Genomic DNA, 22167 nt, shown 5'->3' with positions numbered 1-22167 from the left:
GTTGAATTGTCTTGTTGGGAATGGTGCGGAGCAAACGCCTTAGTCATCCGGCAACAAATCCTGTGATTGTGATGATGATGCCTGGAACAGCCTAGGTAAAATATAATTTATTATGATTTGGCTATAGCTACGGCTCTCGTCCTCTGGGGTCGTCTTCATTTTCTGTCCCACTGAACCTCGCTCTCTCCCCTGGATTGCATCACTATTAGCCATGGAATTTTTTACGGATATCCCCTCCTGTCTGTCAAAATTGGAGTTCAACTTCACTCCAGGATGGCAGACGGTCGGCGCATCTGTGCTTCTTGCGGCCGGAAGCTGGTTTATCCTGTCCAGGGTTTGGACCTTTACTAGAGTCCTCTTGAGCTTGTTCATTCTTCCCGGAAAGTCGGTACGTTGATAATCCCAAGGTCTCTTCTCTACATGATGGTTGGTATTGAACTGACCTCACCTCGTCTCTAGCTCCGCTCTTTCGGCCCCAAGGGTAGCTGGGCTGTGATCACCGGTGCCTCGGATGGCCTGGGCAAGGAATTCGCGCTTCAGATCGCCCGCGCTGGTTACAACGTCGTGCTCGTTTCTCGGACGGCTTCGAAACTGACTGCCCTCACCGATGAAATCACCTCCCAGTACCCGTCCGTGCAGACTCGGATGCTGGCGATGGATTACGCCCGCAACGAGGATCACGACTTCGAGAAGCTCAAGGCGCTGGTGGACGAGCTGGACGTCGCTATCCTGGTCAACAACGTTGGAAAGAGCCACAGCATCCCTACCCCCTTCGCCCAGACTCCCGCGGACGAGATGGCTGACATCATCACCATCAACTGCATGGGGACACTCCGGACCACGCAGATCATCGTCCCTGGCATGATCCAGCGCAAGCGAGGCCTGATCCTCACGATGGGCTCCTTCGGCGGTCTTACTCCCACCCCTCTCCTCGCCACCTACTCCGGCAGCAAGGCGTTCCTCCAACAGTGGTCGAGCTCCCTGGGCTCGGAGCTGCAGCGATACGGAATTACCGTCGAGCTGGTGCAGGCCTATCTCATCACGTCTGCCATGTCCAAGGTTCGCAAGACCAGCGCTTTGATCCCCAACCCCCGGTCGTTCGTCCAGGCCACGCTCTCGAAGATTGGCAGCAACGGCGGTTCTCCCACCTACGCGTACAGCTCCTCTCCTTACTGGAGCCACGGACTGATGGCGTACTTTATTACCTGTGTGGTTGGGCCGATGAGCCAATTCTTCATTGGGCAGAACGGCTCCATGCACGAGTCCATCCGGAAGCGTGCGCTGCGTAAGGCCGAGCGCGAGAACGCAAAGAAGAGCACCTAAACCCGATTGATGTGGTTGAGTGAGGAGAAAAAAAAAAAAAAAAAAAAAAGATGAAAGGGACTGGAAACATCTACCTAGGTCAGAAGTCTTAATGATTTTTATTTTCCGGTTCAGGATGAACCTATATTCCTTTCTTTCTTGCTCTACTCAAGTAGCTTATACATCAGTTTAATTAGTTAGTTAACTAGTTAACTAGTTACGTATGAGGTATTAAACTCCAGATACCTATAGTGAGTCGACCGGAGTGTCGGAACTGCAATTGGGACTTGATCCAGGATTAGTCTCCGTCCGGGTTGATGCTTACCTATATATCTAGAATCTATATCACTGACATCCAGGTTCTATGCGGGACTTTCCAGGGTAGGGTATTCTAATACGGTAAATTCCAGAAGAGGAGGAGGGTCAATCTCCAGATTTCTTCCATCGATCGTATCTAGAAATTGTCTTGGGTTGAATGAATGTTCTAGAAAAAAAAAAAAAAATTCTAGAATCATAGTCTCAGTGTGTATCTGCATATGACAGGACACCCGAGACCAGATACTATAGTCGTCCACGCAACACAAAGAACCTCGGGTCATGAAGTAGGTGTCATATCATGCAATCTCTCAGGCAAGGCGGGATGGGGGACCGCGTCGAGAGCAGCCAAGTTGCTTCAATAGTCCATGTATCTACTCCGTAGACTGACGGCATCACCAGCAAACTACCTCAGGAATTCGGAAACATGCATAACCCTCCAGAGGATGCGAATGGTGTATTCATCAGGAGATGCAAAATCATGTTATTATTGTTGGACAGTATATTGTCTCAGAGAGAGAGAGAGTGTGTGTGTGTGCAACTCTGCAGGTGTGGTTCCACCATTCATCCTAACCCTGTGAATAAGTCTTCTCTCCCAAGTCTTTCAGGCATTGTACATGTATGAACCCGGAAAAAACCGGAAGGTTCTGCGTAGTCCTGTGTATCTTATGCATAACTATGTAGGGTAAAGCCAGGGAAGGTTTTCCTTGGATTACTCTTACACTACTATACTACACTACTACTAAGGTACTATTACATTACTAGTAGTAGTAGTAGTGTAATAGTACCTTAGTAGTGTAGTGATCCTTACAGCCTTGAACCCAGGCCAAGTGACCAAGTTAAAATCTCCTTGCAAGATTGATACCAAGATTTTTTTTTTTTTTTTTTCTTCCACCGTAATCTAAAACAATTTGGTCCACGGAAGAGTTCCGGCTCGGTCAAAGTCCTGGAGGAAACTCCCTTCTATACGGACAGCGCTATAACCCCTCTTTCCCCTGTTCCAGCTCGCTCTTCTTCTGTCTTCTCCAGGATAATTTTTCATTCAGCAAGCAGAGATCCCCCATGTGCTCATTTGCTCTACATTTACCTAGACTTCTCGCCGTGAGATATCGCTTGGACGTGATTCTACGTATACTTCTTCTACGGACTCGTAAAAACTCTGCTTGGTGGAGCCATTCGACCCACTTGTCGGCGAGATTTCGCTGAAACTCGAGAGTTGCCACTATCCGAATCGGCACACCGAGTTTCTGCCTTGGATGATTTCGGCATCCGATTTTTTTCGGCCTGCCGAGAGAGAACTCGGGTTCGGGATGGATTATGATGTATGTAGTTGTTCTACCACCTCCCGCTTTCACGGTTCACCAGATTGCGGGAAAAGAAAGAACGAAGAGAGAAAGATCAATCTAGATGGTTCTCCAGGATGGCTGGGAAAAGGCAGCAAATTCTTTTGGTCCACTGGAGATCTGCCTGTAATCCAAATAAAATAATAAGAAGAAGAAGAATAATACCAAAAAGTAAAGTGGATACCCAACAACCAGGGGGCAACTCTCTCTCTCCACCGGAAAATCTCGAAAAAACGAACATTCCACCTCCATGGCCTTCAGGCTTCTTCTCCCCCCTCGAATCGGTCCTGTTAGATCCGGGCCCCCGTTTTTCCCTCACAGAACCTGGGTTCCCCATTCCGTGGGATGCACGACGAACGGATGTTGTGTGAGGGCATTTCGCCTTTCCCCGTCTAATTTATGTCTCCATCTCCCCTACTCCGCCACGACCCTCTTTTATATCTCTTCTTCCGCTTCTTCTTGGTCTGACTTTTTTTTTTTTTTTTCCTTTTCTCTATCAACCTCCGGAGTTCATGAGTTCCCGAGTATCATCATCCGCATCGTCATTATGGGTGTAGGTAACATCAAGGGCCTCTTCAAGCCTCGCGCGGAGGAGCATGAGGATTCCCACGCCTCTACTCCTGCCCGCACCAACTCCACCGCCGAGAAGAATCAGGACATCCTCGATGACAGCCCCGTGAAGTATCTGACCTGGCGGTCGTTTGTTCTGGGCATTGTCGTCTCCATGGGTGGGTTCGTCTTTGGTTACGCAACCGGTATGTGCGAGGGTCTTTTCCGTCCAGGGAATCATTTCAGTCCACTCACTCACTCACTCACTCACTCACTAACCAACCGCCTCGGCTGCTCGGTACAGGACAAATTGCCGGCTTCACCACAATGCATGACTTTAAGATGCGCTTTGCCGAGCGTCAACCGAACGGCGAGTATGTCTTTAGCAATGTCCGTAATGGTCTGATTGTCGGTCTGGTAGGTTACAACACACTCCCCACGGGCACATCTTGGTTGCCATGGTCAATATCAGACCTGACTGACTGACCCCCCCCCCTCTTCTAGCTATCCATTGGTACCATGATCGGTGCCCTAGTTGCGGCTCCGATTTCGGATCGAATTGGCCGCAGGCTGTCCATCTCCTTCTGGTCCTTGATCCATATCGTGGGGATCATCGTGCAGATTGCTACCACCGACAAGTGGTACCAGGTTGCCATGGGCCGTTGGGTGGCCGGGCTGGGTGTCGGGGCCCTGTCCAGCGTGGTCCCCATGTACCAGAGTGAATCGGCCCCGCGTCAGGTCCGCGGTGCCATGGTTAGCGCGTTCCAGCTGTTCGTTGCCTTTGGTATCTTCATCTCCTACCTCATCAACTTCGGCACGGAGTCCATTGCGTCCACTGCCTCTTGGAGAATCACCATGGGAATTGGTTTCGCCTGGCCCTTGATTCTGGGTCTGGGTACCCTGTTCCTCCCCGAGTCCCCCCGTTACGCCTACCGACAGGGCCGCATCGACGAGGCCCGCGACGTCATGTGCAAGCTGTACGGCGTGGGGCCCAACCACCGCTGCATCGTCCAGGAGATGAAGGAGATGAAGGACAAGCTGGACGAGGAACGGGCGGCGGGCACCGCCTCGTGGCACGAAATCTTCACGGGGCCCCGCATGTTCTACCGCACTCTGCTGGGGATTGCTCTGCAGTCCCTGCAACAGCTGACCGGTGCCAACTTCATTTTCTACTACGGCAACAGCATCTTCACCTCCACCGGCCTGGACAACAGCTACGTCACCCAGATCATCCTGGGCGCCGTCAACTTCGGAATGACCCTGCCCGGTCTTTACGTCGTCGAGCACTTTGGCCGCCGCAAGAGTCTGATGGTGGGTGCGGCATGGATGTTCATCTGCTTCATGATCTGGGCCTCTATTGGTCATTTCGCCCTTGACCTGAGCAACCCGCAGGCGACCCCCAAGGCAGGATCGGCTATGATTGTATTCACCTGCTTCTTCATTGTTGGTTAGTCTCTTCCCCTTTTTTAAAAATATATATCCATATATGGAGAGAGAGAGAGAGAGAGAGAGAGAGAGAGAGAGAGATATATATATATATATGGAGAGAGAGATATATATATAACATCCACTAACTCCCAAAAAGGCTTCGCTACCACATGGGGTCCTATCGTCTGGGCCATCTGCGGAGAACTCTACCCGGCCCGATACCGTGCCATCTGCATCGGAATCGCCACGGCCTCCAACTGGACCTGGAACTTCCTCATTTCCTTCTTCACGCCCTTCATCTCGTCCTCCATCGACTTCGCCTACGGATACGTCTTCGCCGCGTGCTGCTTCGCCGCCGTGCTCGTGGTCTTCTTCTTCGTCAACGAGACCCAGGGCCGCACCCTGGAGGAGGTCGACACCATGTACGTGCTGCACGTCATCCCCTGGAAGAGCAGCTCGTGGGAGGCCCCCGAGAACATCTTTGAGGATCTGCATGCTCGCCCCGATAGCAAGAAGCAGGAGGGCCAGGCCGAGCACGGCGAGACCGAGCATGGCGAGCCGACTGAAATTCAGGAGTAGTTTTTTTTGTTTTTTTTTTTTGAAGGTTTGATTGATGATTCAGTTCAGTTCTCATAGTACTACTACTACTGAAGTATTGTCGACAGATACTCTGTTATCATCATCATCATCATGTGTATAATAATTGTTTAGCGTCTGTGCTTTTGGACAAAGAATAGGGGGGGGGGGGTTACTGAGTATCTTGCATGCATACCTAGGTATATATATATATATCTTTATATATATATATCTTGCATTTGGGTGGGGTTGGTTTAGTTGATTTTTCCAATGCATTGGGTTGATTACATCCACTACCTAGTAACTAGTTAACTATACAAACATGAGTAAGATAAAAAAAAAGGTCATCCATCCATCTGGAACAGGTACCTATATATCCCCTCAAGGATTACCTCTGGAGCACGGTAATAGTCTGTCTGGTTGGATAGGGTAAACGCCAAGTTGCTCGCTCTCCTACGATTCTGTTTTGAGGACTGGTTAATTCCCATCCTGGATAAGATGCGGGAAGCAACAGTCGTTTTCCCTCTCATTGTTGCAGCTGCTTTTGCACGAGCCCCAGCAAACCTCATCAGACGCAGATGCTGGGGGGGCGAACAAAAGACGTCCCTTGAAAGACTACTACTACTACTGAACAATTATAAAGTACTCATCGATTTCTAAGTACGTATTTATAGTGCAGAAAGATATCATCACAGAATCAAGAACCCCACCCAACGCCTTTTTTTAGACACCTAGGTCATGACCAGTATGTACCGTGACTCGAGACGGAGTATATTAGGAAGAAAAAAAAGAAAGAAAAAAAAAAAAAAAAAAAAACTTCGGATTGATGGACACAGGAAAAGAGCCGTTTTAACGGCGTTGGGTTTTGCCAATGGTGCGTTTGCCCGTGAACTAAACTCAGTTAGTACCGTGAAATGCTTATATGTATGAAAGTGAAACAGATATAACATACCAAATGCTTGGGAAGAGAAGCGGTTGTGTGTCGATCGGCTTCTCCCTGTCGGGCCATCCGGTTCATCTTCTTCTGACCCAGCTTGGCCAGACGCTCGGCCTTGGAGCGCGCGGTGGAGTCGGTCACACCGTCCACCAGACGGTTGGTGGCCGCCTGGCTGCGAGCACGGCTCTTGGCCTTGGCAATAGCCAGGCGAGGATCGGAACCGTCGATCTCCATAGCATCGCCAGTGTCGACTTCGCTGCGGGTGCTGGTGCGTCCGCGGACTTGACTCTGGGATCGGGCCCGCGAGACGGCAGCCTCGGGATCGTAGCCAGCGGCGTCCAAAGCATGCTCCATATGGGAGAGCTTCTTGGACTTGGCGCTGCGGGGGATGGCCGCACGGTTCTTGAGCGACTTGCGCAGCTTCGCCTCGTTGCGCATCAAGGTACGCTTCTCGCGGATCAGGTCTGCCTTCATGCGGATATCTGCATCCTCTGCATCCTCCACACTCTCGTCGGAATCGTAATAGCCATCTGCCTCCAGTTTCTCTTCCTCTTCCTCCAGAGCCGCAAGCTTCTCTTCGATATCCGCATCCACATAGTCGTAAATATTCTTGCCGTTCCACACTTCGGGGATCTTGTCGTGCTTCCATTCGTCGTCTGCAAGAGTATACGTCTTCTTGAGATCGATGTTGTAGACACCAGCACCACCGTTCTCCTCTTCGATATCCCGCTCCAGCTTCTTCCGGGTTGGATCGTTCTTGTCGTACTTCCTGAGTTCCTTGATGGCATCCGGGATGAAAGTCTCAAGCTGCGCACCGCCCATGGGTTGGGCAACGTGAATGCGAGCAAGAACGTCTCCCAATCGACCCCCAGGCGTGCCGGAGCTGCTGGTTCCAGATTTGAGCTTTTGTGCCACTCTCTCTGCTAGGAGCTTGTCACAAGCAGCGTTCTTCACGGCAGTCACGCCCTCCGTGGTGGTGCAGGATAGCTGCAACAGCTCCACATCGTCGGTCTTGAGCATCTTTTGGAGCTCCTCCTGCAGTTCGGGTTCAAGGTCTTCGGGGCGGCGGACATCGATTTTGTTCACAACAACAAAGACAATCTTGTTCGCAAACAAGGGCCGAATGCTGTGGAACAGCTTGATCTGGTCGGAAACGGAGTATCCGCACTGTTCGGACAAATCCATGAAATACATCACAGCGGACCGCAAATGTGCGATGGCGGTAATGGATTGCATTTCAATCGTGTTCATCTCCTCCAGAGGGTGATCCAGAATACCGGGAGTATCGATGGCCTGGAATCGCAGGTACTTGTAGTCGAAGTGACCAACGAACAAACTCTTGGTGGTGAATGCATAAGGCTGAACATCAACGTCGGCCCGGGTGATGCTGCGCAAAAAGCTGGACTTTCCGACGTTGGGGTACCCACAGATGAGAAGGGTTCGGGTATTGGGATCGATGGACGGAAGACGGCCCAAATGCTGTCTGACTTGTTCGAGATAAACGAGAGGGTCTTTGAGACGTCGACAGATGGTAGCCATGCGACCCAGGGCAGCGCGCTTGAGCTGTTTGCACTGGAACAGAGATTGCGCATATTTAATCAGACGGACATAGTCGCGAGACACGGTTTCAATCAGATGCTTAGCCGTCGAGACCTGACCCAAGGCGATTCTGAAGTGGTCGGCATCGTACAGGGTGTTCATCAAATCCTTATCTAATCGGGTGTGAGATGGATTCCACAAAAAAAACCGCCCAAATGCTAGCAGGGAAGGGAAAAAAAAAAAGGAATCACTTACGGAAAGGATGAATATCCTGCAGTCGAGGAAATCCATCGAGAATCGCCTGAAATTTCTCACAGAAAGTCTCTTGCGTGTACTTAACTTTGCGGGTATAAAAGCCTATCGAGTAGAAGAGAAAATTTTCGGGTTAGTGACCATGCAACTCTTTCGTACTCAAGACCGGTATATACCTCGAATACGGCTGATCTTAAACCCAGCACGAATCTGGGTAGGAAGCTGTCGCTGGGTGCGACTCAGGACAATATCGAGGAACTCCTGGCTTGAAGGCACAGGAGGGATCTAATCAAGCGGTGAAAAGCAACATCAGCATGCCAACGGTTCAATCGAGAAGAAGTGCTTTTTGGCTGTCGTAGAGAGGGAACTCACATCTTTCCATGTAGTCTTCATGATGGGTACCTAAAAGAGAGTCTATCTCGATAACAAAAAGGACTCTAACAAAAGGTAACCCGACGTGAGGATGGAGCGAGATGAAAACAATCAAAGATGATTATGATAAAAAAAAAATTATTTAGGAGGGCGGTCGAAGGCAGAATTTTTGGCGGGCGGTGAGGCCGAATGTGGGGAGGAGGGGATTTTGTAATTTTCCGCAACCGAGATTTCAACAATGGTGATGTACTTTTGGGCGAGTTGAATAACCTCACAAATTCACGAGGGAATTCATGTGAATACCATATACCTATATTGACTACCTAGCTACCGGCGGAAATGCTTCTATGATAAAAACTGATGCCTGCCCTGACCCAACCAATCCGGTCATCATATCATAGCAGATCGTATCCTCGTAGCCCCGCCCATCAGAACTCCATTCCTTTTGAAGTTTATAACCCGCCCTGTAAGACCAAATCCAGAGTATAATCCATGAACATGCAACGAATGGGAATGAAAACAGAACATGTCAAACATGAAAGGAAAATTAAAGAAGAAAAAGCAAAAAAAAAGAAGAAGAAGAAGAAGAAGAGGAAGAAGAAGAAGAAAGGGAAACCACGACGACTTTCACGAAAGAATGCCGGTCCTTAAAGAGACAAGTCCAGACTGCTTATTCACTATTGAACTCCAAAACCTATTCATTTATTAGTAAAACGGCTCCGCCATACAAGCAAGGATACTCACCATATCAGTCCAGCCTCCACCACCAAACTGGCACTTACTGAGACCTCGGTTTTCGAACCCGAATGACTCATAATATGGCACTAAATGATCGTGGGCAATCAGGACAATGCGATCCGCAATCATAGCTTCCCTGATTCTTTGAATATAGGCCTTCATCAGCGTGCTGCCCACTTGTTTGCCTTGGTGTTCGCGCAAGACCGCCAGCGAGTGAATAGCAATCGTAGAGCCGTATTCGTCATGGCCAACGGTCTGTCCGTCTACCACGGTTAAGCGCTCAGTCTTCCAATTCGCTGGAAGTTCCATAGACTTGTCTGTCACATGGGGGGTCGATGTTCGTGTAGCAATAATATGTCCCACCAGAGTCGGGCGAGGTTTCGGCTCTCCCTCGTCAATGATTGGAAGGGTAAACAGGCCGAGACAAAGTTCGGGACATCTTCCAAGACGATATGTGAACTATTAGGGGGTTGGGGGGGGGATTAGCCTGGGTTCTGGCGAAGACGTGCTCAAGGTAGAATCAAACACATACCTTCTCCCGGGTGCAGCGTTCGTGTTCGGGGAATGCCTCCTCGACCAGAATACAATCATCCACATTCGACTCCGTCAAGACTTGTACAAAGGGATGCAAATCGTCCAACTTCGAGGGGTGATGCACGGGTGGGCGGCGGAACCAGTAAGGGTATTCGTTCAAATCGTCATGATCCACCGCGACATAGTCCTCATCGGCATCCTCATATTCCTCCTCGTCGTCCTCATCAACCTCCTCTAAGGGCAGACCATTCGCAATGATCGCCTCAGCATGTTCAGTCAACCGTGAGAGATCGTGCTCAGAAGCAGGTAGGGAAAACCCGCCGGCGTTAGATAAGGGTTTGAACCCATTAATGGGCTCGGAATACTGGTGGTGGGTTGACTGATCCGACATGGCCGGAAAGGGGAGTAAAACAAGGAGGAACGGAATGTCAGAGGGTTATTTAGAGAGATATATATAAAATGGAGGATCTGAGGTAAAGAAATGGAGGTTGATGGAAGGGAAAGAAAGCGATTGCAGAGTCACAACGGTAGATAACTCCGAGGATTTTTGGCCTGGAGGTAAAAAAAAAAAAAAAAAAAAAGAGGCCGAGGAGAATCTGAATGGTCGAGAAAGGGGGGTCACGCTTCAATTAACCAATGCACACGATAAGATAAAACCCCTGCGTCGGATTAGACTCCCTTGGTCCCAGATCAGATCTTGCAGATGAATCCAATATGTATTAATACATATACTACGAAGTAGATAATAAGAATCCTGGTCTCGATCTGATCATATTCTGCAAATGAACTGTTTCTTATAAGAGATTGATTGGGTAGAGAACCCGAATTTTCCATTCCCGCATTGCGGGGCAGACATTCCTTGACCTTGTCCCCCACTCATTACGCGTACCTCTAAGCATCTTACAAGGCAATTGTTGGATTCCTGTCTAGTTCATCGGTTATTCTTTATTGAAGCTGTTAGTTTCCTTCTGGGGGGAAAGGGCTGGACTCTGGAGTCCTGGACAGGATTTATGGGGGAACTGCAAGTCATGTGATCGTATTGGTCTCTGCTCTGGGAAAGAATACCTGTTATAGAACGAAGGAGCTAATAATAAATGTGTTCGTTACAGGTTCCTGCAGTTGACTGGTGTGTTTTGTTATAGAGCCAGGAAAAAACGAGTGGTCAGAGCAAGACTCGAACTTGCAATCTCACAATTTCCTTAAAGAGAGATATCTGACTTTCTTTTACCCTCTATGGAGGATCTATGTAGTACCTACCTAAGTACCCCGTACCTCTAGGTGTATGAGTAGAAGTCACCTCACGATATTTCCATTGATAGAGAGAGTGCCTGCATTCATGCATTCTCGTTTCCTTTCCATTTGTGGTAGAATGGGGAAGAAGCACTAATGGACTTCTCCTCTCATTGCCAATCAGCACTGGGGAAGGTTGAGATGTTGTTAATTAGGTAGGTTAAGAGCACACATCTGTACTGTCGGCATAATCAGCAATATTCCAGGCAAATGACTTGAAAGGTCTCAACTTTTGATTGGGTTTGCATTGCATATCGAGGTGTCTCCAGCATGAAGATGGACTCATTCCCCTTGGGCATCATCTTACCCCTCCCTCCCTCTTCTCCTTCATCCTCCTCTTCTGCCTCTCTTCCACTGCAATCCGTTCTCTTCATGATTGGCCATAATCTGCTGCTTCTTCTTCTTCTTCTTCTTAATAGCTCACATTAGACCAACCGGATCAGAGGATTGAAAATGACTTGGGTTCTTCCCCCCTTCAGTCTGTTGGACACCCACCGCTTGGGGGGCCCTGGCTTGGATGAGGGAATAAGCAACCAGCACATCCCCATGCAAATATTTCCACAGACCAGGAACAAAATGCCTCATAATAGCAAAAACATAAAGATGAAGCCTCCTCACCACCATCATCTTCCTGCTTTAACTTCGTCGACCTCGACTTGCGTGGGATCGGCCTGGGCGAAGTTGACAGGGAGCCGAGAACGGACCAGCGACGGTGCGTCATTGACTCATTTCCCCCCCAAGCAAACAATCCACCGATTTTTCGCTTTCTTCCACCCGACCCGCGTTATACTCTCCCCACAGTACGCGCGCCGGTGTTGTCCCATTTTCTTCCATTCCGCTCCCTGGTCATTTCTGGCATGGGTCGCATAGCTTTTCGGAGCTAAACCATGAGCTCGAGGACGCTCACTTGGCCGCGGACTGCTAAGTCCCCTTTCCTCCAGGTACCCGACCTCTTTCCCATGTGTTTTGCGTGAGCGAATCTCTCTGATGGGCTTTGTGTTTCGACTCAGCAGCGCCATGCGGTGCTTGGTAGATATGAGGGGGGTTCCTCGTCCGCATTCCCTCCCCTCCCTCGTCGTCGCTGTTTCTCGTCCGTGTGCGGTCGCCGAGTCCAGCAGAGCGCCGAGTTTTCTTCTAGTAGTCAGAGCTACAATCGCCTTGGTCATAGAGCCAAGGAAAAGTTGCTTGATCGGGTAGGACACCATTTGGGACTGTGTATACCATCTTGGAGCGTGTAGCCACTGACGACTGACCGATGTAGGAATTCTTCCTCAGCTTGCTCAATTCCGCATCTACGAAACGCGAGGCCAAGTCCTATCTAGCTCGCCTGAAAGCTCAACACCAACCAGAGTCGCCCAAGAAACCGTCCAACAATGAGATTGAATGCACCTTGGCCAAATCATTACCACCAGGCGTGAACCTGGGATCTTTTTATGGCGCCTCGAGATCCGTCTACGATAGTCCCGTATTCAGACAAGATACCACCCCGACTCCCATTCGTCAGCATCTACCTGAGCGACTACATCTGGCTCTGATCAAAATCAAAACACCGCAGCTTCTGGATGACTCGACCCTAAATGGGGTGGCTAAAACTTTATCCCAGCTTAACCGACTGGGTATGGCTTGCTGTGTGGTGGTTGATCCCGGGTCAGACGGTAGCGCCAATGCTTTGCGGAAGATAGCTGCTGAACAGGCAGACCGTATTTCCACGGCAATTGACGCCCAGCCAGACTCAAAATCTGCTCATCTAGACTCCATATTATCGATCTCCCCGAGAACCCCAGACACGCCCACGGTTTCCTCGCGCAAGCTCCTCCTAGGACCATTGCGGGATGGCCAAATCATCGTCATTGCCCCGATTGCCTACACAGAAGATACACCAAAGGCGGTGATTATGCCTGTCAACGACGCGATTCTCTCCTTGACAAAGGAGCTTGCGGGTCTAGCGGTAACACCGGATCCAGATGAAGACCCTATGGTCACAGCGAAGACGATTAGCCACCTACAGAAGGAGGTTTCATTAGATCGTGTCATCATATTGGATCCACTGGGGGGCATGCCCTCGTTTGGTGGTCCACAGAACACGCATGTTTTCATCAATATGAACCAGGAATTCGAAAATATCGAGAGTGAATTACTCAAAGTGCGGCAATCGGCTGAAGCAGACATCCGGTCCGCGGATCAACCTGCATATCCCATTGCAGACAGCAACCTGTTCTCCAAGTTTGCAGGCTCGGAGATCGCACCAGTACCTTCTGGAGATTCTCGCGTCTCTCTACCGTACAAGGTGGAGAAAAGTGCCATTGACGGCCACCTGGACAACCTACGGTTATCTCAGCAGACCCTGGCCATGCTCCCTTCGGCATCGTCCGGTATAATCACTTCTCCGCTGGAAGTTGCCAACTCAGCACGTTCTCCTGCAGCCACTCCCTCTGACTTGTCAGCAGTGGGTACCCGACGACAGAGGAATCCCCTCATTCACAACCTGCTGACAGATAAACCCCTGCTCTCTTCGTCTCTACCCGTAAGCAGGCGAAAAGCTATGAATGGGGGACGCGGCACTATCAACATGCCTACCCCCCATACGACATTTGTCAAGCGAGGCATGCCCCTCACTTTAGTACCGGACCCGCGGGTTCAGGTATGGACGGCCCAAACCCGTCCGAAGCTGAGCCTCGAAGACCCCTGCATTGATCTTCCACGTTTAGTCCACCTCATCGAAGATTCATTCAATCGTAAACTTGACGTCAAGGACTATCTGAACCGGGTCAACGGTCGACTCGCTGGGCTGATTATTGCCGGAGAGTACGAAGGTGGTGCCATTTTGACCTGGGAACTACCTCCGGGCGTCGAGGATGATGGCAGCGAGGCCAGTGCGGCGAGAATGGTACCCTACCTCGATAAATTCGCCGTCCTCAAGCGCAGCCAGGGTGCAGGAGGTGTTGCCGACATTGTGTTTAATGCGATGGTGCGCACATGCTTTCCTAACGGGGTATGCTGGCGTAGTCGCAAGGATAACCCGGTGAACAAGTGGTACTTTGAGCGGTCCCTGGGGACCTGGAAGCTAGACGATACCAATTGGACGATGTTTTGGACGACTCCAGATTTGACCGAGGATCCCCAGAGGTTCCGCGATTACCAAGGGGTGTGTCGTGGCATCCAGCCCAGCTGGGCGAACGACACAGGTGTTGTCGATTGATTGATTTACGAGGGTACATATCAGTCCAATATATATCAAAGATAAAAAATTTCGAATATAGATATCATCCATGGATATCCTCCTGGAAAGGGCCATCTGGAAGTTGATTATTCAAACACACCCGCTAATACTTGTCCCCCCGAGGTTTATTTTTTTTTTTTTACCTGAGGAGCTGATATCATTTCCTGCTGATATATGGACCCTTTCATGTATACTGTAAATTACCCCTAGATTAGTGAGAAGGGTTGTTTACTTACACAGTTCAAGGCCATGCTTGCAGAGATTATAGACTCTGAATGGACACTCGATTCTGTCACTAGAATCATATTTGCAAGATTCCTGACTGCTACTAATTAAAATGTATTTTTCTCGAGTATGAGTTTTAAATTTAATAGTTTTTTTTCCCTTTTTACCTATACAAAGATACAATAACAACTTGGACTATACATAAACATCTCTTCACCGCCTTTGGGTCTTGATTGTTATCTTCATCCCAAAGCCTCCATTTTCTCCCTTTTGTTTCCTTGAAAGCATTCCATAGATATACCATCATGAGGAGGAGGAGCTGAGTGATTTTGCAATCCACGATGCCCATCTGCATCGAGTGCTCCTACCCCGTCTCGCATTTGTACAGCACCTACAGCCGCGCCGATGATCGCTCTCTAGGCAAAGGTGTGCGCCTGACGCAATGCCCGCGCTGTAAACGATTCGCTGATAAATATGTCGAGTATGACTTTGTCGTGCTGTTCATTGACCTGGTCCTGATCAAGCCACAGGTATGATAAATCTCTTGTCATTCTCTTGTTTTTTTTTTTTTTTTTTTTTTTTTTTTTTTATGAGAGCGCATCACTGACAGTATAAGGTCTACCGCCATCTACTCTTCAACCGCCTCGAAGGAGACGAGCACCAGTTCGATGTAAGCCTCATAGCACACACATTGACGACCTTTGGAGCCCTAGCTAACCTGTTTGTTGCTCCGGTGGCAGCCTTCTATCATCCGTCTCGGAGTCCTCCTCCTCCTGTTCGATGTCTATCTCACCTGGGCACGGATCGAAAAGTCCCCGTCCTTGGATAGTACCTTTCTCTCGCGCACTCCAATCATCATCCAATATCTCTTCTTCCTAAGTCTCAATGCCGTCGCGACTCTTGCCCACCACCTCACTGTGCGTCTCCTCGCCTCGATTTTCGCGCCACCGCCTCCATCCCAAAACAACACCTCCAATACCACCCCGTCCGAAGTACCTGTCTTCTCCGTCCCCTCGACCCCAGTCCTTCCCGCATTTCCCCAGGGACCCCAATCCCCCGCTCCAAACACCTTGAGCCCTCCAGCGCTCACACCGCAGGGCTCGTCCCACGATCTTCCCGGCGGAGCCAACGCCAACCTATGCGCAAATGACACCACCCCCCGGCCAATCCCCCCTAGTCCCAGGGGCTCTTTCTCCGCCCTCCCGCCGCCGTTACGCCGTGCATCTACAGCTCCAGCACAGAGCATCCAGCCCCTCCCTCCCCCATCCACGGCCAGCCCAACAGCGATCAGCACCGCGTTGTTCGTGAGCAGTTGTGCAAAGCTCTTCCCCATCCTCCTGGTGATCTGGGGCCCAGACCTCAGCGGCGGCGGAAGCAGCCACCTCTCGGAGACATCTAGTACAGGAAGCACGGGGGCCAGCGCAGCAAGCCATCCGAATACCGCCCAGATAACTCTGCGGGGTGGTCCCGCGCCTGCTGTTCCAACCACACCGGGGCCATCTTCATCTGTTGTCTCTTCGTCGCTGCTCGCGGGGTTGGTCAAAGTCATGCCCGCCGCTGTACCGACGACCTACCTGTCTAATTTTGTGGAGTTGGCCGGCTCGCTGTTTACCCTGGGGGCGGCGGATATGCATCTTGTCCTGTTGAGTAATATCGAAGCGTTGTATATTCTTCTCGGGTGTGGTTACCTGCGTGCTGCGGCGCTAGCGGTAGCGGGTCTTCTGGCGAGGTGGACGGTTCAAAGGGTGATTTTGGGCGCTGTGGGTGTTGGTTAATATATAGAGAGAGAGAGAGAGAGAGAATTGAATAGAGCTTTATATATTTCTTATGTATATACTCAATCATTCCCGATTTACATGTGAAAACCAAATCGAGCAATTCCTAAAAGAAGCCACGTAATAGAATAGAAAGACAATTCTGAAACAAAATGGATATAGATATATTTCGAACAAAAAAAGAAAAAACGAAAAGAAAAAAGAAAAAAAAAATTACTATACATATGCATAATAGGTGAAGTAATCGACTCCATGCTCATCCTCCTCTTCCAATCCATGATATAACCTCGCAAGGAGAGGAAGGGAAGGGGAGGGAGAGAGAGAGAGAGAAAAGGGAAGTCACCCGTCTTCTGACGCATACGCATTTGCATTCATGAATCTAAACCAAGCAACACAAAACCCCCCAACGTCGCCCAAAACTACTGCGGTACTCGATCAGGACGGATATCCGCTCTCTTCGGAACGATCAGAGGATGCCATTGTGCGAGGAAGACGATAGCTAGAACAGAGAACAGGCGATGTTAGTTATTCCCTGTTTCTAATACAGATGCAGACAGATATATGTATGGATCATAGCAAGCGTTGGGAAATATCCAATTCATCCATTGTATTGCGTACGTAATAGAGAGAACGAGGGATATATATCGAGAAGAAAAGAAAAGAAAGGTACGTACCCCACATCAAATAACAAGAAGCTAGCGAGAGGAGGAGCGTGCTTCGCCAGAGTCTGTTCAGAAATCAAGACGAATCATGTTAGCGTGTTGTGCTGGTCATCAACGGGCAGTCTGATTTCCGGGCGGTTTAATCCACAACCCAGAACCAGATCTTAAGAAGAAGAAGAAGAAGAAGAAGAAGAAAAAAAGGGAAAGAGAAAGCTCACGTTTGATTGTCGCCCTTAGGACTAAAGATCCAGGCCGCAATACCGGCGACAACGACGATGATCAGTCCAATGATGAGACTCCAGCTGTACCGTTTCCCAGGAGCATATTAGCCTCTATTTGTTATTTTGGCCTTGTGTAGAAAAGATCAAGAGAGTGGATGTGTGTGGTTTCGCGGGTTACGTGTGAGCGGAGGGATTGGGGAGGGAATGGTAGATGGAATAAACGAACCCGTTCGCCATGTTGAATTATGCTTTCGTGTGTTCCTTCGTTCGTTCGTTCTTTGCTCTGCGATCAGATCGAATCCCGTGTGGTGATGGGTATAATCGTAGGACCAGCCTAGTTGAGATATATGTTCGCGGTGGAATGAAGTCTGTGGAGGTCCGCGGGCTCGAGGGGATCGTATCGTGTTCCGTTGCTATCCAGGGATTTGAATAGGTATATAAAGGCACGGCTCGGATCGGAGGTTACCTCTGTGATGCTCTGCGCTCAGGGTGGGAATGAATCTTGAGAAGAGGTCGAGAGAGTTGGTGTTGGATTGAATCCACGGAGCTTCGATTTCCCTGAGGTGTGGCTGGTTGGCGCGGGAGGTGTGGCGGTGCATTTCATTCCGTGCCTATTACTCCGTATATGTGTTGGAATTCCCTGTTCCTTCACAAAGATGAGAAACCAACATACTACCTAATTGAGATCATATATAGACCAAGATCAGGGTGTTTAAAGAGAGATTTTTGACGCATGGATCAATTTCAAACCCTACATATTCATCAAGGGATATCAAACAAACGTCTCGTCTTACATAGGTCCAAATAAGGTAGTTAACTAGTAAATTACGACAATCGGCCGCGGAATTGAATCGAATGGAAGAGGGGAAGGAAAAGACACATGAATGATAAAATAAAACAGACAAGGGAAAAACTATCAGCAAAGTACCAATCGCTCTTGTCTATGCTCCCTCACGGCTCTTGCGGTAGCTAGCCTGATTGATGGTTAGTTACTCAGCTACGTCAATACTCGTAGGGAGATCTCGCCTCTTGCTCAACCTGAAGCCCGTCAACAATCGGGGCCAGCTCGCTGAGGATCTCATAGGACCGCTTGTGGTACTCTAGCTGCGCGGCAATTAGGTCCGCCAGGTTCCTTAGGGGTTCAGGTGTATCAAGGACCTATTGCATCATATCACATTAGCACTTCGAACCAAACCGAAGTCCAAATCCCTCAAAGTAAAAGAGGCGAGGTAAAAACGAACATTCTTCATCACGCTCACAGCCTCCTCTGTCTGACCGACAAACTCGTCTTCCGCACGCTCGATCTCGGCGCGGGCCTCCTCGCTCAGATTGTCCAGATCACCGTGGGCAGCAGCCTTTTTGCTGGCCTTGATAGAGTCCAGCATCAGACGAGCATTCTCAACATTCTTGCGTGCCTTGGCCGCGAACATCAGGTTCGTGTTTAGGGTGGTATTCCATCCAGCGAGGAAGCGCGACTGGATCTGGGCGTCCTGCGCCAGACGAGCCTCGCCCACCTGCTCGGAGGCAAGCGCATACTTCTCCAGCGCGGTCGCGAGGGGGTCTTCGCCAGTTGAGGTGCTAGCCAGTGTCTGGGAGCCTGCCAGAGAAGCACGCGCGATCGCATGGCTGAAGGTCTTGGGCTGGGGTTTGGCGGAGGGAGGGGCAGTCAGGGCGGCTTGAGCCTCTGCGGGGGTGGAGGCCTGAGAAAGAAGCTGGACTTTCTCATTGATGGTGCGACCGAGGTCGTTGAAGGATTCACGGATGTTGGGTGGGTAGTCGTAAGGTTCATTGGAGTATTGGGAACTATCACACAGGTCAGAATGGGGGGTCGCTTATACGGGGCAAAAAAAAAAAAAAAAAAAAAAAAAAAAAACAAAATCAGAGACTAGAGACAACTCACGTCACCTGAAGGAGCTTCTGATGGACCAGCTTCAGAGCATCCACGCGCTTCTCGAGCTCGACGTATTCATCCGGGAGCTGGGTCTTGTCTTCGACTTGTCCCAGCTGCTCTCGGATCATCTGCTGCGTACGCGCAGCGAAAGGCGTGAAGTTCGCACTATTCCCCCCCCAAAAGAAAAACAGCAACAGATACAAAATACGTTAGCTCCCATATTCAAATGGAGACTGCAGGCGACCTGACGTGTCTCAGGGGTGCACTGCTAAGTAGCCATGTGGGAAAAACATGGCCCCAGGCTGTCATTTATCTCACCTGAGGTTCTTTCCAAATGCCTGAAACTTATCCATGATGTGCGCAGTTCACAACAGTCCAGCTGATCAAAATTAAAGGCGAGCGATACAATGTAAGTTCCTGGAGAAAGGGTCTTAATGTGGGTTGTTTTGAGGAACTTGGTCTGGCTGGCTTGGGATCAATGGCAAGTCAAAGTGTACCGCCTTGCACCGCCACTTGTTTCACATGCTTAGAAGATCACTAGGTATTAATTCTGATAAGTAAAACTTAATATAGTTAAAGGAATTCCTGCTGAGGTATCTATAATACTAAATTAATGCGAAAGTGTGTATATATGGATAGATTATATTATGGCTTAAAGACATCATAGGGGGGAATAAAATTGGTCATAGCGGCAAACAAAGTGGGAAAGAAATCAGAGTATATGCTGCAAAGAAGGACAGCAAGAGAAGAAAGAAAGAAAGAACGAAAGAAAGAAAGAAAGAAAAATCAAGCCAAAATCCGAAATTCATACAATACCCATACAAGCATTCTTCCTGTTATCATACAATAAACTAGAACATGAGCAGCAAGACACAAATCATAATAAGCCGTATCAGTCTGAAAGTAAGCATCTAATCCGAGAGAGCAGCCTAGGTCATCGTTGCAAGCATAGCACGGAGGAGTCGAGGAGTGGGGCCTAGATATATGTGTCAGACCTTTTACTCTGTGTTGACTTTAAAAGCAGAGGCAGCTTACCTTTTCGCTCCTTCTTGACCTCTAGGATTTCCTCCTCTTCACCGTCGCCAATGATTTTCGTATCACGAATCACCTCTCTGCCACCTGGTCGTTCCGTGACATACTCGCCAAGGTCATGGTCGGTCTCTCGAGGGCGTACAACAATAGCAAGCTGGCTGGAGCTAGTTCTGGGTTCTTCGATGCGATCCTCACGATTGTGGATCAACATGCGCACAGGCGAGGAGCAACGACGCGCACGAAGACCATGGACTGATGTCGACCGTGTACGGGAGACAGATCGTTTGGTGGTCTTCTCAATATAATCATAATGCCGACGAGACGGCGACCGGTGCCGGGATGGCGATGGCTCGATGATCAGAGTCTCGCTGGTGCGCGGGGAAAGCGTCTCCATTGCGACTCGATCTACTCTTCTGAGTCTGGACGTTGCACGAACGGGGGATCTAGCTCTTTGCCTCGAGACAGCTAGGAGAATAATGAGTCAGTTTAATGGCGCAGTCTGTGAGCAAGTGGCCCACTTACATTCGCTCGCACGCTTGATCTCGCGACTTCTCTCAATGACAGCATCAATTTGCTCCTTAGAGAGAGCTAGCTGGATAATGACCAGGTCACCCTGAGGCATGCGTGTCAGCACCGACAAAGGTCTAAAGGCCTCTCTTGCCAAGTACGTACCTCTTCCTCGAAAGGATAACCAAATTCCCGAATCGCGCGAGTATGAACCAGTTTCCGGGGCATGCGAGTTTTGCCTTTGCGCGGATACGGCTTTCCAATATTCACTTCTCCTACCACTCTTTCGCGAAATCGGCTATCAGAGCGGCGTCGTCGGTCTGTAAAACGATCCCGCTCACGGAAGCGATGAAACTCTTCGTCACTATAGACGTCTGGGTCTGCGACGCGAATCTCCTCATACTCATCGACATCGAGAGAGCGCCGGGATGGTCCCCTGCGTTGAGGTGGCGGACTAGGCGCAGCTCGAGGGAGGTAACCTTGGTAGTACTCGTCTATCTTGCGAGAGGGAATGCGATCAAACGTATCCAGGGAGGACTGGCGCCGCAAAAGACGGGGTCGAGGAGGTGGGCTTTCAGCGTGGCGGCGCTCGTAGTGGACTAGTGATCCAGACAGAAGGTGGGCATCCTCGTAATGTCTGCTCGGCCGGCGAGCAGGTGGCCCATAGCGATCAGTTTCCTGTAAGCGCGAACTCCAGCGGTCTTCTTCGACCACACGGCCCCCCCGGGTGCGATGACGGCCACGGTTTTCACGGGAATAATATTCGGAATCAGCGTCAACGACCCCGGTGGAGCGGCGAAAATCGGAGAATCGAGACGACATGTCGGATGACCTCAAAACGAGTTGAGGAGCTGTAGTATAGGATCCCAACAGGGCCTGAGCGAACCGTGGGTGACGCAGGCGGGTGACGGAGACGGGACCGTAGACGGTGGGCGGGGTGGGGTATGTAAAGGAGGGACGGCGGACCAGAGGCAGAAGAGGAAAGTTCAGAGTAATGAGTTTGGAGGTAGAAAACCGAGTGATGATGAGGAATTCAATGGTGACAGAAAGGAAGGGGGGGGGGGGGGACGAATGAATATATAAAAAGCTGGAGGGGAAAAGAAAAAAATAAATGAAGGAGAGAGAGAGAGAGGAATGAACGAATGAAGCACTGCCTGCTAGACGATGACGTCCTTTCCTGTGTCTGTACTATATACAGCGGAATACAGGCAGTTACAGCAGCACCTGGTGTATTCGCAGCTAAAAAGCCCCCTGAACTCCTTACGAATACACAGTCTTACGGTAATTGTTCCCCTCTTTGAGGCGCAGACGATAAGAGCCTCGTCGTCTGGCTTCGATATTCGCCACATCTACATCTCTCCTTCACCTCTCTTTGGGGATCTCAGTGCTGCCTTGCCCTTACCATTGCACAACAATGTTCAGCTCCATGATCCCTGCAAGCTCCAGCAGCGCCTGTCTA

General features: G+C 49.8%; 9 protein-coding genes across 9 annotated transcripts; 4 read left to right on the top strand and 5 right to left on the bottom strand.

The window, feature by feature from the left end:
- Window positions 1-211: 211 nt before the first annotated feature.
- On the top strand, window positions 212-1323 carry P175DRAFT_0533851 (ketoreductase; the record flags this gene model as incomplete). The annotated part of the gene is made up of 2 exons (XM_040900084.1): window positions 212-388; window positions 460-1323. 2 exons carry the CDS (start codon window positions 212-214, stop codon window positions 1321-1323), a joined length of 1041 nt encoding a protein of 346 aa, XP_040750806.1.
- A 2108-nt stretch (window positions 1324-3431) lies between these two features.
- On the top strand, window positions 3432-5674 carry P175DRAFT_0524989 (sugar porter family MFS transporter). Its single transcript, XM_040899399.1, has 4 exons — window positions 3432-3715; window positions 3814-3926; window positions 4014-4956; window positions 5095-5674. The coding sequence occupies exons 1-4, from the start codon at window positions 3508-3510 to the stop codon at window positions 5514-5516; spliced, it is 1686 nt and encodes a 561-aa protein (XP_040750805.1). The 5' UTR covers window positions 3432-3507; the 3' UTR covers window positions 5517-5674.
- Window positions 5675-6255: 581 nt separating this feature from the next.
- Window positions 6256-8715, bottom strand: P175DRAFT_0517687 (putative GTPase NOG1). The gene is made up of 5 exons (XM_040898995.1): window positions 8614-8715; window positions 8418-8526; window positions 8245-8346; window positions 6466-8162; window positions 6256-6404 (listed from the first exon to the last, which is right to left on the bottom strand). The coding sequence occupies exons 1-5, from the start codon at window positions 8632-8634 to the stop codon at window positions 6363-6365; spliced, it is 1971 nt and encodes a 656-aa protein (XP_040750804.1). The 5' UTR covers window positions 8635-8715; the 3' UTR covers window positions 6256-6362.
- A 153-nt stretch (window positions 8716-8868) lies between these two features.
- On the bottom strand, window positions 8869-10435 carry P175DRAFT_0502951 (polyamine acetyltransferase). The gene is made up of 3 exons (XM_040897514.1): window positions 9884-10435; window positions 9358-9810; window positions 8869-9307 (listed from the first exon to the last, which is right to left on the bottom strand). The coding sequence occupies exons 1-3, from the start codon at window positions 10274-10276 to the stop codon at window positions 9284-9286; spliced, it is 870 nt and encodes a 289-aa protein (XP_040750803.1). The 5' UTR covers window positions 10277-10435; the 3' UTR covers window positions 8869-9283.
- A 1558-nt stretch (window positions 10436-11993) lies between these two features.
- On the top strand, window positions 11994-14738 carry arg2 (acetyl-CoA:L-glutamate N-acetyltransferase). The gene is made up of 3 exons (XM_040897513.1): window positions 11994-12116; window positions 12189-12368; window positions 12437-14738. Exons 1-3 carry the CDS (start codon window positions 12063-12065, stop codon window positions 14372-14374), a joined length of 2172 nt encoding a protein of 723 aa, XP_040750802.1. The 5' UTR covers window positions 11994-12062; the 3' UTR covers window positions 14375-14738.
- Window positions 14739-14866: 128 nt separating this feature from the next.
- Window positions 14867-16665, top strand: P175DRAFT_0517684 (sterol homeostasis protein ARV1). Its single transcript, XM_040898994.1, has 3 exons — window positions 14867-15150; window positions 15237-15290; window positions 15361-16665. The coding sequence occupies exons 1-3, from the start codon at window positions 14962-14964 to the stop codon at window positions 16393-16395; spliced, it is 1278 nt and encodes a 425-aa protein (XP_040750801.1). The 5' UTR covers window positions 14867-14961; the 3' UTR covers window positions 16396-16665.
- Window positions 16614-17535, bottom strand: P175DRAFT_0502948 (uncharacterized protein). Its single transcript, XM_040897512.1, has 4 exons — window positions 17505-17535; window positions 17276-17359; window positions 17070-17122; window positions 16614-16894 (listed from the first exon to the last, which is right to left on the bottom strand). Exons 1-4 carry the CDS (start codon window positions 17513-17515, stop codon window positions 16815-16817), a joined length of 228 nt encoding a protein of 75 aa, XP_040750800.1. The 5' UTR covers window positions 17516-17535; the 3' UTR covers window positions 16614-16814.
- Window positions 17536-18147: 612 nt separating this feature from the next.
- On the bottom strand, window positions 18148-19625 carry P175DRAFT_0502945 (BAR domain-containing protein). Its single transcript, XM_040897511.1, has 5 exons — window positions 19488-19625; window positions 19179-19334; window positions 18520-19081; window positions 18305-18436; window positions 18148-18252 (listed from the first exon to the last, which is right to left on the bottom strand). Exons 1-5 carry the CDS (start codon window positions 19520-19522, stop codon window positions 18220-18222), a joined length of 918 nt encoding a protein of 305 aa, XP_040750799.1. The 5' UTR covers window positions 19523-19625; the 3' UTR covers window positions 18148-18219.
- A 166-nt stretch (window positions 19626-19791) lies between these two features.
- P175DRAFT_0502944 (uncharacterized protein) lies at window positions 19792-21766 on the bottom strand. Its single transcript, XM_040897510.1, has 4 exons — window positions 20874-21766; window positions 20724-20814; window positions 20205-20666; window positions 19792-20145 (listed from the first exon to the last, which is right to left on the bottom strand). The coding sequence occupies exons 1-4, from the start codon at window positions 21528-21530 to the stop codon at window positions 20099-20101; spliced, it is 1257 nt and encodes a 418-aa protein (XP_040750798.1). The 5' UTR covers window positions 21531-21766; the 3' UTR covers window positions 19792-20098.
- Window positions 21767-22167: the final 401 nt, after the last annotated feature.

The sequence above is a fragment of the Aspergillus ochraceoroseus genome (assembly GCF_002846915.1).
Source record: "Aspergillus ochraceoroseus IBT 24754 chromosome Unknown P175scaffold_6, whole genome shotgun sequence".
Classification (NCBI taxonomy): Eukaryota; Fungi; Ascomycota; class Eurotiomycetes; order Eurotiales; family Aspergillaceae; genus Aspergillus; species Aspergillus ochraceoroseus.
This window is presented reverse-complemented; position numbering and strand designations above follow the sequence as displayed.

Coding starts and splice junctions, on each gene's coding strand:
- P175DRAFT_0517684 (XM_040898994.1), top strand. CDS start 14,962: ATGCCCATCTGCATCGAGTGCTCCTACCCCGTCTCGCATTTGTACAGC. Junction 15,151..15,236: donor TGGTCCTGATCAAGCCACAG/GTATGATAAATC, acceptor TGACAGTATAAG/GTCTACCGCCATCTACTCTT. Junction 15,291..15,360: donor GAGACGAGCACCAGTTCGAT/GTAAGCCTCATA, acceptor CTCCGGTGGCAG/CCTTCTATCATCCGTCTCGG.
- P175DRAFT_0502945 (XM_040897511.1), bottom strand. CDS start 19,522: ATGGATAAGTTTCAGGCATTTGGAAAGAACCTCAG. Junction 19,082..19,178: donor CAGAAGCTCCTTCAGGTGAC/GTGAGTTGTCTC, acceptor CCTGTGTGATAG/TTCCCAATACTCCAATGAAC. Junction 18,437..18,519: donor CTGTGAGCGTGATGAAGAAT/GTTCGTTTTTAC, acceptor ATGATGCAATAG/GTCCTTGATACACCTGAACC.
- P175DRAFT_0502948 (XM_040897512.1), bottom strand. Junction 17,123..17,275: donor CCTAAGGGCGACAATCAAAC/GTGAGCTTTCTC, acceptor ATTTCTGAACAG/ACTCTGGCGAAGCACGCTCC. Junction 16,895..17,069: donor TTCTTGTTATTTGATGTGGG/GTACGTACCTTT, acceptor TCTCTGTTCTAG/CTATCGTCTTCCTCGCACAA.
- P175DRAFT_0524989 (XM_040899399.1), top strand. CDS start 3,508: ATGGGTGTAGGTAACATCAAGGGCCTCTTCAAGCCTCGCGCGGAGGAG. Junction 3,716..3,813: donor CGTCTTTGGTTACGCAACCG/GTATGTGCGAGG, acceptor TGCTCGGTACAG/GACAAATTGCCGGCTTCACC. Junction 3,927..4,013: donor ATGGTCTGATTGTCGGTCTG/GTAGGTTACAAC, acceptor CCCCTCTTCTAG/CTATCCATTGGTACCATGAT.
- arg2 (XM_040897513.1), top strand. CDS start 12,063: ATGAGCTCGAGGACGCTCACTTGGCCGCGGACTGCTAAGTCCCCTTTC. Junction 12,117..12,188: donor CTAAGTCCCCTTTCCTCCAG/GTACCCGACCTC, acceptor TCGACTCAGCAG/CGCCATGCGGTGCTTGGTAG. Junction 12,369..12,436: donor AGGAAAAGTTGCTTGATCGG/GTAGGACACCAT, acceptor TGACCGATGTAG/GAATTCTTCCTCAGCTTGCT.
- P175DRAFT_0517687 (XM_040898995.1), bottom strand. CDS start 8,634: ATGAAGACTACATGGAAAGAT. Junction 8,347..8,417: donor TAAGATCAGCCGTATTCGAG/GTATATACCGGT, acceptor TCTACTCGATAG/GCTTTTATACCCGCAAAGTT. Junction 6,405..6,465: donor CTTCTCTTCCCAAGCATTTG/GTATGTTATATC, acceptor AACTGAGTTTAG/TTCACGGGCAAACGCACCAT.
- P175DRAFT_0502944 (XM_040897510.1), bottom strand. CDS start 21,530: ATGTCGTCTCGATTCTCCGATTTTCGCCGCTCCACCGGGGTCGTTGAC. Junction 20,815..20,873: donor GTTATCCTTTCGAGGAAGAG/GTACGTACTTGG, acceptor CGCATGCCTCAG/GGTGACCTGGTCATTATCCA. Junction 20,146..20,204: donor GGTCAAGAAGGAGCGAAAAG/GTAAGCTGCCTC, acceptor ACATATATCTAG/GCCCCACTCCTCGACTCCTC.
- P175DRAFT_0502951 (XM_040897514.1), bottom strand. CDS start 10,276: ATGTCGGATCAGTCAACCCACCACCAGTATTCCGAGCCCATTAATGGG. Junction 9,811..9,883: donor AACGCTGCACCCGGGAGAAG/GTATGTGTTTGA, acceptor ACCCCCTAATAG/TTCACATATCGTCTTGGAAG. Junction 9,308..9,357: donor GTGGAGGCTGGACTGATATG/GTGAGTATCCTT, acceptor ATAAATGAATAG/GTTTTGGAGTTCAATAGTGA.